The 11,662-nt window shown below is 46.0% G+C and overlaps 1 protein-coding gene across 1 annotated transcript in view; it reads left to right on the forward strand.

Annotated features, from left to right (window-relative positions):
- Nucleotides 1-11,662, forward strand: part of LOC142588925 (uncharacterized) — a 103,671-nt gene that overhangs the window by 44,439 nt on the left and 47,570 nt on the right. The window contains exons 11-14 of the mRNA XM_075700736.1: nucleotides 1,519-1,581; nucleotides 1,898-1,957; nucleotides 5,389-5,448; nucleotides 9,300-9,350. Coding sequence (XP_075556851.1) covers nucleotides 1,519-1,581; nucleotides 1,898-1,957; nucleotides 5,389-5,448; nucleotides 9,300-9,350 — 234 coding nt within the window. The remainder of the gene's footprint in view (nucleotides 1-1,518; nucleotides 1,582-1,897; nucleotides 1,958-5,388; nucleotides 5,449-9,299; nucleotides 9,351-11,662) is intronic.

Raw genomic sequence — 11,662 nt, forward strand, 5'->3', positions numbered from 1 at the left:
GCCCACGCATTCACTGATTTTAATGCGAAAGCATTATATACAGCGTTACGCGAAAATCTGTCGGCGTCGGCGTGATCGAAAAATTATACCAAAAATGGCAGACGGCGCAAAATAGCAAAAACATGTCAAAATATGCCCGGACTGACGTCAAATTGGTCAGGCGGGTTTCTGTAAACAAAGTCAATTAACGCCTTTTAAAAGAAAAAAAAAAACATAAATTTCGGTCTGGGTGGCAAACGAACCCGGGCATCCGAGGTGCGAGATGAGCTATTACGACTCGGGGTCGTTGTCGAGAGACGTACTATTGCAGCCGATGAGGAGGAGACGAAGAGCTTTATACAGTATGTACAATATAGAAGGTAATAGCAGGTGATATAGCATGGCGTAGCGGAACCGAAGAGCGCACAAGACCGACGGGGCGGCTGGTGATGACTCTCTCCTACCAATGAGCCCGCTTTGCCTAAAATCCCTTTGGGCGTCCCATCGTCGGCAGGAACGAGCCAGGGCCGGTGCTGACGTCAACCGCATCGCTTTCCTCTTTCGTCAAAGGCTCAAGCTTCGCAAAACTGGTCTCCACGGCAGGGGTTAGCAGTTATGGGGAATTCTGAATGATGCCAGTGGATTCGTCATGGTGCTCTGTGTCCCCGAACTCCTCAGTTAGATCCACGGAAAGGGTTCGGCAGTTTCGTGGAACTTCGCCGGTTGGGATTAAGGGCAACCACTTCAGAAGAACGAGGTGGGGAGGGGAAGCGCCCGTTGCCTCCATGTAGGCACTCAGTGTGGCAGAACAGAGCACGCTTCCCCGACGCCACGCGGATCCACACTTATGGCTGACTAAAGTTGTGGGTAGTGCTTGCGTCATTGCGCACGTGACGGCGTAGCCAGTGGGGAAGAGGTGGAACCACATCTGAGTGTATAACATGAGCACGTTCATGGCGTTTCGAAGTCTACAAATGGTATGCTTTCGCATTCCCACACGCAGGCAACCTTGAGCACCTCTGCCGATTTTTTTCTTCATCCTAAGTGTCCCATGGCTGCTGCTCAACCGGAGTCCATGCACCATATCCAAGCAATAACCGCCTCTGGAACATTCCCGCACCGTCACCGTGGCTCGACGGCAATGTCGTTCTGCTGCTGACCACATCACGTGTTCGGTGTTACCTAGCGCGGCAAGCCTCTTAAGATGGCGGCGGAAAACCAGCCATCGAGTGTGCATCGGAATAGACCATGCACTGGGTGCTAGGTGAAGCAACGGCAGGCGTTCAAAATTAAATAGACGTCCTTTCTGTATGGGCGTAACTTCTTTACAGCCCAAGTGCGCCCTTCGGGCGTTCAACTACACCAATAATTCAAATTACAATGCGTCATGAACGCTATGATTAATGTGGCTCGTTTGGAATCGGTATTCAGAGTTTTCTAAAAGCCCTTGAACGCTTTTTTATTTTAGAGAATCTTACTTGAGGCAGATTTTGTCAGTGCAGGATGTGGAGCACTTATACTTATTCCCGCTTTCTTTAGGCTCTGGCAGCAGTTCTCATGGCGGCGGAGACTTAAGTGGCGGATCAGCATCTGGTGGTTCGAGTGAGTCAAGATTGCACCTCCTTAAGAGCACAAGCACTGTTTTCACGCCGACGGGCCATGGCGGTTGCGCAAGTGAAAACTAGCACCTTGCAGTTAACTGCAGGGTGCTGGCTCCCTGCAATTTGCAGTGACTCCCTGCAGAAGTAACCTTCCTGCGGGTGTAAGGTCGTTTGACATATCGATAACTGCCTACTTGTGAAATCATACGGGCTCTTCTCGACTTTGTTAGAGTGCGTAACCTTGCAACTTACTCAATTTCGTAGCTCAAGGAAGAAAGAAAAGAGAACAGCACATCAAATTGTGGGATCTCTTTTAGGTTCTTCTGGTGGTAGCTACGGCGGAGGCAGCACCAGCGGATCAGGGCTTGGTATTTCAGGTAAGTGAAGATTGTAACTCGCCGTAAAACACAGAACTGCCGGCGTAAGTGAAGGGACGAGGGGAAATGCGGCCGCTTATGTGGTTGAGCTAGTGACAGAAGTTCAGTTTCTCACGATCTCATAATTTCTTGAGCAAGAGCAAACCACAGCCTTCTGAAATGATTTTGCCGAAGCCATGCTTTAACTGCCCCCACAACCCCCCTTCTTTTTCTAAACGTCCTCCTCCCACTTAAGAAACCTGTCCGACGTATTTATATCCGACTCAGAAGCAAGCTTCCTCTTCTAAACTCCACTTAACTTCATGTATCTCTGCACTCTGTACGTGCACAAACGTTCAACTGACATACTTTATTGCAGTATACAGCATGAATGTCGTCGACTAGTCATTTTATCTTATTTTTCTGTGTTCGCTTCTACCAGCGGTTGCCCTGCCGCAGGTGGTGGAAGACTGTCGCGTTCGTCAGGTAACTGGGGTATGCGCATCTGGTGCCAATATATGTAGGATAAAGCATGGCGTCATTCCTGCTGCTACAAACCGCGAAAACACTTCTGTGCTCGAACTTCTGAATAGCTTGAAATTTAGTACTGCTAAAGGAAATCAAGCGCCCTTACATATACTAAATAGCACAACACCTTTCTTCGCTATCTATATTTTGCATCTATCTATAGTTGTGTAAGTAAGAATCCTCCACCATTATTTTACCCCCCTTCCTCCCTCTTCAAGCATTGACTTCGATCCATGAAAAGCTGTGGCTGTTTCCTTTCTTGCTCACTGATTCGACTGTACAGGCACGTACTCGGTATTTTTTTTTTCGAGCGGGGTGGCGGGGAGTGGGGGGGGGGGGGGTCAACTCAATTTACCTTTTCTATACAAATGAAGGGTGGAGGGTACATTTATTAGAAGAAATGTGAATAATGCCCACTGTTCACTATAAAGAAGGCGTAAACGTGCAAAAAAAAATGAAATAAGCTGTATCTCACAGGTGTACCTGTGAGATACGTCTCGTATACTTGGCAAACAAGGAACCACATCAAATGTACTTGCGCAGGAAAGAAGCGCAGGAAGAACACTGCCAAGTAGAAGTAAACGGGGAAAAATGTAAAATGAAGATTTCGAGTAGCGTTCTTTGAATTATATATATATATATATATATATATATATATATATATATATATATATATATATATATATATATATATATGTCCAAGAAAACCTCAGTTTTTTTTCGGTCCCTTACTTACAGCTTAGGCAGTGCCAAAACCATTTCGTATTGTTATTTGGGAAGATGCGTAATGATGCGTGGCCACCAATTTCGTGCAACAACGTAGAAAGCAGCACGCTGCGGTACTAGACATATTGCGCCCACTGCGGAAGGTTAAAAAAACACCCACATAAGCACAACAGAGAAGTGGCCACGTCACGCGGTTCGACTGATAACTGCAGAAGCGTCATTCAAGACAGACGGAATCATTTTCCACTTCCGGCGGCGTTTCCTCTGCTTCCTTTTTAAATAAAAAGATGTTGATCAATAAACATTTTCACAAACAACGGTTAGATTTGTTAATTTTCCCTTTTCCTTCCTGCTTTGTTGCACCGGCTCTCTCCCTTAGCAGATGGCTTAGTTTTTCAACTCCTTGCTACTCTTGTTTCAAGTCGCAAAATTCGCACGACTATTGCAGTACAATTAGGAAAAAAACCAGGCGAGGAAACAGGTGACATTCATATTGTTTATGAGTTTAATGGTTATTTCAAGGTTTGATTGTGGACGCTGTTTTGCATGATTTTATTTTCCACTTTACCTAACCCGTATCACGGATATATGTTTCTGGGAATCTGCCAGCGTCGCGGCGAGCCGTCAATCAAGAAAATAATGAAGAAAAAGGAAAAGTTAAACGCAACTGGCGTTTTCTGCGGCCGCATACAGACCAGCTCACTGTGAACTCAGCACCTTTCCTGGTTCCTGGATCAGTACAAATAAAGAAGGTTGAACTAACGAAGCAACAGCGATGCGCGTGACAGTTGCAATGCATGGTGACAACTGAACGCATCTCGAGTTAATCACGCGGGCAAATATTCGATTAGAAAACAACGCTTCACTCCCCAGAAGATGCCTATAACTACCGCCATACAAAAGGAGTTAAAAAGGCCGGAAAATGTTAGCGGTAGAATATCTGTCAAGTCTCAAGATTGATTCGGCTGCTCTTTAGTAGTGTGCGTGTGAGGAGTGGTGACGTGGGCGGGGAGGGGGGAGGCGATGGTATGCAGCTTAATTTCGGAAGGGGGGAGGAGGGCGGGCCTCACCCTGGGTACGTGTCTGCTACTTTATAACATATCTTGTACTCTACCATAATGTGCAAGAAATATCCTTTCTGCATGCAGAGCCTCCGAAAAAGTTATTATATTTCGTGATCTGCGCATCGCAATAATGATGATTATGATTTATTGGCATCCCCCATTGAAACGGGGCGGTGACAAATAGTCACCTAGCGGTGACAAATAGTCACCTAGCCTGCTGGAGTTAAGCAGGCATGCTGTAACTGATTTTCCTTCCAACATTTTTCGATACATATCCTCTATCTATTTCACCTTGCTCAAAACTTCTCTACCCACCCTGTAGCACTACCTATGCCTGTAACGAATCCGGTGGTATCAATCTCTCTCTTAATTTTGCTTTCTAATTTCTTCCTTCCCGCTCTTGTAAATCTTCATGGTCATTTTCTTTCCCGTTCTTTGCATCCCATTCAGCGTCTCTCTTTCCCTCACCTTCTTTTTGATGACACCTGGTCCACTATTTAACTTTCAATTCCGCCAACTTTCTTTACCTCTTTTTCTATGCTGTGTACAAACTATTCAGGTGCACACACTTGTTATCTTTAGCGGCCCATTTATTTTGATCCATGTCTCCTGAGTCTTTCTTCAAAACAAATTTTTCTCTGCGCTTCTCTGACTCAAACGGAAACAGGAACTCGGGACGAATTAAGGTGCACCCTTTCTACGTATAAGCAGGGACAACCGGCGGAATATCATTTCGGCGTCCTGAAGCCATATATATTCCAGGATTACTTTGTTTTTTCAATCCAATTTACTTTACCGGCAATATCTACAAGCGCTAATCTGACGTAGTAGTTCTGCGGAAACCCGCAAGGTGGAGGGAAGTAATGAATAAAGGGAAAATCAGACATCTGCTAGCTGCCTGGTTAGCTCAGATGGTAGAGCGGCTGCCCCGGAAAAGCTGTGGTCCCGGGTTCGAGTCCAGGACCAGGACGAATTTTTCTTCAACTCTGAGGCTTTTCTTTCGAGGAACCCGTATGGTTTCCTTTGTAGCAATTGCTACGAACGGGTGGATGTTTGATTTTCCCTTTATTCAAGCGCTAATCTGCAGGTATTCTTTACCGCACTGCCCGCTGTCAACCAAAGCCTCTTTTCCAGGATCTGGCGGTGGCATTTCGGGCGGCTTCGGATCCCGGCCACAACAGACAGCTGGTTTCGGTGAGTGCAACTGCTACCTTCTCATTATAGAAAGCACAGATCAGTAATATTAAAGGCACCCCGGAAACTTTGTAAAGTGCGCATTTACTGTCAAAGGATGCGGGACATCATAGGGGTACTGAGCATAAGTTTGTGTGGGACGCTATAGACAAAGAAAAAATTTTAGACAAGAAAATAATTCCTCCAATAGCGTATCTTCATTAATTTAGTGGGAAAAAGGCTCATTACTGAGCAATAAAAATGCATTAAGTTTACTGCCTGTAATTTTGTGCTGAAACCCCAGGGGCCACTACATCAGGATGACATCACCAACTTCAATGTATTTCCTTGTGTTATGGTCACTTTGGCAAAGGAAAGCTTGGCGAAACTTGCTGGGTTCAGTAACTCGCTCCTTTATGATGCAAAATATTCTTTATCAGACTACAACTTGTTAACCAGACGCCGGTTCACGCAGACAGGACTGGTGGCGCACTCTTAAACAAATGTACACCCTTTGGGGTGTATAATTGCCACATAACGATAATCATAAACTGTGTTACTTGCATTTCCTTTCTTTAAAACGCAGCACTTTCTACTTTCCTGCCGAGAACGCCCTGTCATGCTGATGACGCGCATGCCGAGATTACAGAGTTAAAAAAAGGAAATTCCGGAAGCACAGATGGCAGTTATTCTTGCGTGGCAAGACACGACCCAAAGGGTGTAAATTTGTTTCAGTCTGTAACAGAATTCTTAAAATCGTTTTAGGGATATTTAAAGTCCTACTGCTTTTAATTTTCACTGCTTCGAGATGTCCGCGGGAACAGATGCTCGGAAGTTACATGCAATAAAATCAAAGCACTCCCTTTTTCTTAGCTTGATCAACTGATAGGTCCTGATGATGGGGAGTTCGTTATACAGTCGTTTTGAACAAAACAGTTTGTGACTGGTAAAATCAAACCATTTTGATATTGCGATTTCTGTGTGAAACACGTGATGAGAATGGCGATGGCAAACCAGGAATTTCATGACGCATTCTTCAGCATAAGAAGCGATGAATTTGAATAGTTCCTTTGTTCAAATTTTGCGATGCCCTCTTAAACGTTTTCAGCGTTGTCTCCAATACCAGCAACCATAGACTCAATCGCGGAGATACAATGCACTAAAAACGCTGATGTATTTCTTTTGATTAAGGTGGTGACATAATTACCCTTTCATACGTCTTTACCTGGCCAGGAAGTTTCGTGTCAGGCACTTGAACAGACAATCCACGTAAGTGCCGTACATGGAAATGGTACCTATCGGAAGATGGGGCTAATCAGTGCAAATGCCTTTCATGCTTGAAGAAAATCTGGAGTTTTAAGTGGCGAAATCACGTTATTATTGCAGGTTTCCAGACAACTTTTCACCACATTGGGTTCCTTAACTTCCGCCTAAGTTACGCACTCCGCTACTTATAGTCCACCTCACCAACGTCTTGCCGAGAAGCGAATGCGAAAGTTTGTTTGAATGCGAAAGCTCTAACAGGAGGCTCTAAAGAGCACTGCTCCATCACGCAACTTTCGAAAAACAAGAACCTCGGCTGTTATTATGAAAACAATGCTTTGGATCGGGAATAAAATGATTATTCTCTGAAATTAAATTAGGTACTATAGCTTAAAAAGCTGTAAACTCAAAGCAAATTCTTCTCTCCATAATTGTAAACCCTTCTAACCGCAGTATGTCGTCCCGACTCAATCGGTATATAACGTCTCAAAAAAAAAAAAGAGGACACGCTTGTACAAGCATCTCTAAACTATTGAAAATAAATTTGGGATTTTAGATATGTCAAGCTCACAATCCTATAACGTGGCACACCGTAATGGGAGACCCGGATTGATTTTGGCCCCCTGGAATTTTCAAAGTGCTCCTAAATTAAATACACGAGCGTGTTGCATCTGGGTCCCGCAACCTCGGATTACGCATCGCAACGTCATAGTCATTATGCTTCCACGGCGGATCAGCACCTATTATTACTGATGCACGGCTCTTATGACTTCAACATAAAACATATTTCTGCAAGTTATTTGCAATATTTATGCTCACTCAGTCAACATTATTTTTAGAGGAAATATTTTGTTAGTACAACAAGCGGCTAAACTTATGATTCTGTCTTTTCTTTTTTAGGTACGCACGGTGGTCATGGCATGGGCGGCGGTTCAGGAGTTTCTGAGGGTGGTTCCCTTGGTGGAATCGGTGGATCAGCAGGCGGTATGTAGAGTGGCTGGGATAACGGCACCTCCTATTTCTCTACGAAATATAACGTTATGGGCGCGAGAATGCTTTAGCACTTCAAATAACTCGTGCATAAGTAATCCAAATGGAAACTACCACTCCGTAACAAATAAGAGCACTGTTTTCATAAGACGCCGAAAAAGAAAGTACACATACGAGTAGCTTAATCATCTTCAGCCTCCTCACTCCCCGTATGTACCTGAAGGTAGTTGGTGGCAGCGACGATTCATTTTTTGACGTCGGAAAGGGTCCCAACAAATCCATCGCGGCCTGCTGAAACTGTCGGCAAGGAAACTCGATCGGCTGTAGTGAAGCCGCTGGCTTTGCCGGTGGTGTTTTTCATCGCTGGCAGTCACGGCATGTCTTGACGTAGCGGACGACGTCGCAGTCAGGCGAGGCCAATAGCATTTCTCTTGTATTCTTGCAAGCCTCCAGGAAAACCCAACGTAGCCGGATGTCTGATCAACGTGCAGGGCATGTAAGGTTTCTGGCTGGAGGGCTGCTGATACAACAAGAAGGTAGTTTGCGCGGACTGGGGAAAAGTTCGTTTTGATTGGGGACCGACGTCCTCGAAAAAACGAAGACAGTCCACGCCGAAATGCCCTAAGGAGAATGTAGGTCTTGCCTTTCAAGTAGTCTCCAAGGCTTCGTAACTCCGTGCCTGCTCATTGATGCTCCGCGTTATGCAGTTATTGTTCTTAGGAAGGCGTCGTCGTCCAGTTCGTCTTGCGATGGCGGCTCAGTAGGGGCGCACGACAGTCAGTCGGCGTCAAAGTGCTTCCTGTCTGACTTATAAACCACGGTGATGTCGAATTCCAGGAGTCTGAGACTCCATCGTGCTAAGCGACTTGAAGGATCCTTTAAGTGTGGCAACCAACACAAGGCGTAATGGTCGCTTACCACTTTGAAGTGCCTGCCGTATATGTAAGGCCGTATATGTGGTTCAGTGACAACAGACTGTGGATAGAACCATAGGTAACAGTCGAGTAACCTCCGATACATGCAGGCAGATCCTGCGCGGAGCAATAACATTTCTTAGAGGGTTAAACGCAGTCACTCAATTAAAATAAACACGTGTCTATTTGAATTGAACAACCGTATTAATTTTGTTTAGCCTCCCCCCACTGTGCATGCCTTTCAGGCGGAATCACAACTTTACGTCTAGCCAGCGCAACTCTCATTCTTATGTCTGCGAATCGTGACTCCCCTTTCCGTATCGCAATGTCATGCGCTCTTCTCAAACATAGGCTGTCTTCACTTTTCTATGCAAGGACTCATTCGCTCTTTTTATGTTTTCTTCGGACACGTTCAAGATGATTTCTTAGTGCGATCCAGGAGCGCTTAGAGGCTGAATAAGAGAGAATCGAGGCGGCATTTTAAGTGATAATTAGACTTCTCATCAATAATTGTTGTGGCTTGTTTTAGTAATACAGATTAATTTCATGTATTGCACAAGGTACGCAGCTAAGCGTGGGTGTTCTGAAACACGCGGTTCAATATGTTATTCTGCGCGTACCTTCAACCAATGTGTGGTTTTTGGGAAAGCACCATAAAAGAAACTCTTCATTTATTTAATTCCTTCGGTTTCTATTCTCTTTTAGGTTCCACTGGCGGCAGCATTGGATTAGGTGGTGGAGCTGGGACCGGTTCAAGTACGCGTACCTTTCACACGTATTTATTACCACGTCAATTACGCGCAAACAACAGAGGCGCACTCTCGTCTTCACCACACACAGTCATGGCATCCACGGTGCAGGCGGGGACAGTGCGTGGAGTGTCCGGAGGTCACTAGAGACCTATATACACTCGGCCTTTGCGCTTGGCTGCAAGAACGACGCTTCCAAATGGGGAATATGGAGGTGGACGAACTCCACCACCACGCTCAGTTCAATATGACAGGCGAACGTACGTAGTCGAGCCATGGGTTCGAGCGTTGTGTGCACGAGCACTAAAGTTACTGTTGAGCAGTTTTGTGCGATCAACGCGTAGTGGGCGGCAAGTAAACCGAAGGATGCTGGCAAACGCCGACGGCTTTATCACCGACTTCACCTCGTGCGCCCTTGATTTACGATGCCTATAACCCCGTAGGCGGCACTCATCATCACTCTAGCGTGTTGACATGCCTGGGACAGGCCGGGCCGCTGTTCCAAGGTGCAGCTACAGTTCCCTTGCGTATTGAGTCACGGGAACACGTCACTCCCACGTTGTCTTAGAACACCGTTCGAGCAGCTTAAACGCGACGCCAAACCTTCGTGCCACATTCAATATTTCGCATTTTTCTACGAAAGCGACCACTACAAGCACAATAGAAAAGGCAATGCTCTAAAATTTGGCAGATTCACCTAGCAATGCAAAAGAAGGTTGGCAAGCTGAAACTAAATGAAACACCCGTGTATTAGTAAGGAATGAAAGCAAACACTAATTTTCGCACAGTATTGTCGAACTTAGTTGTTTTGAATCGCTGCAGCGGATAGGAAATGGTGTCTTGCCGCCCTGCACGCCATTCACATGCGTCTCGGAAAGCATGACGCTGCTGCTTGAATTTCATGCGTACTTTGGCCATTCACGTACCGGTTCTTTTGACTTGTCATTCTGCAGGAACATCGATTCCTTTGTGTCATCTCAGTAACAATACATCTGTTGTCTGAGTATCGGTTCACCTATACAATGATTTCAATGCGAAGGCATTATGTGCCGCATTACGGGAAATCCGTCGCCGTCGGCGTGACCGAAAGACGGTGCCAAAAATGGCCGACGGCGCGAGAGCGTAAAAGCACTTCAAGAAATGCTCGCATTGACGTCAAATTTCTCAGTGAGTTTCCTGTAAAAAAAGTAAACAAACGGCTTTGAATGGAATCTTTGCTCCATGTCGTTCTGAGTGGGAATCTGGCCCAGGCCTCCGGGGTGGTAGACGAGCACGCTCTCGCTATGCCACGGCTGCTCCTCGGTTCTGGTTCACTAGCTGTGTGCCTAGTGCTTGCTTCACTGCACACGTCACGTCGCAGCCATCTCACGGACTAAAGGTGTTGCCTGAGTGCATGCGTCATCGGGCACGTGACAGCGTAGCCAATGGGGAAGCGGTGGCACCCCGTCATGAGCGTACAGCATGAGCGCGTTCACGACGTTCGGAGGTCTAAAACGGCATAATGCTTTCGCATTACCACACATAAGCCATAAGCCTTAGGTGCCTCAGCCAATTTTTTTTCATCCTGTCTAAGTGTCCCATGGCTACTGCTCAACCGGAATCCATGCAACATAACCAAGCAATAACCACCTCTGAAGCATTCTCGTATCATCACGGTGGCTCAGCCGCCATGTTGTTTTGCTGATGACCACATCACTTGTACGGTTCCGTACCACGGCAACCCTCTTAGGATGGCGGCCTAACACCAAGCGTTGAGCGTGCATCGGAATAGAACATGCACTGGGTGCGCGCCGAATCAACGGCAGGCGTTCAAAATCAAGAAGTCCTTTTCTATGTGCGTAACTTCTTTGTAGTCCCAGTGTGCCCTTCGGGCATTCAACTGCGCCACTCTTTCAAATAACAGTAGGTCATGACGGCTATGAATAATGTGGCGCTTTTGGAATAGCTATTCAGGGGTTTGTAAAAGTTCTTGAGCTCTTTTTATATGTTCAGAATTTTCTTTAAGAGCCAGATTTTGTCAGTGCTGGATATTGAGCGCGTAAGCATTTTCTCGCCTTCTTTGGTGTCTGGCACCGTTTCTCATGGCGGTGGTGCTCTAGGCAGTGGCTCAGGATCTGGTGGTTCGAGTGAGTGACGATTCCACCTCCTCAAGACCACAAGCGCTGTTTTCACGGGGAGAGGTCAAGTCGGTTTCTCAGAGCAAAGCCGACTGCTTGCAGTTAACTATAAGCCAGACATATAGTTGTTTTACGTCAATAACTACGTACTTGTGAGATCAGACGGGCCTTTCTCCACTTAGTTAGAGTCCAATCGTGCGAC

Source organism: Dermacentor variabilis, chromosome 7, assembly GCF_050947875.1.
Source record: "Dermacentor variabilis isolate Ectoservices chromosome 7, ASM5094787v1, whole genome shotgun sequence".
NCBI classification, from domain to species: Eukaryota; Metazoa; Arthropoda; class Arachnida; order Ixodida; family Ixodidae; genus Dermacentor; species Dermacentor variabilis.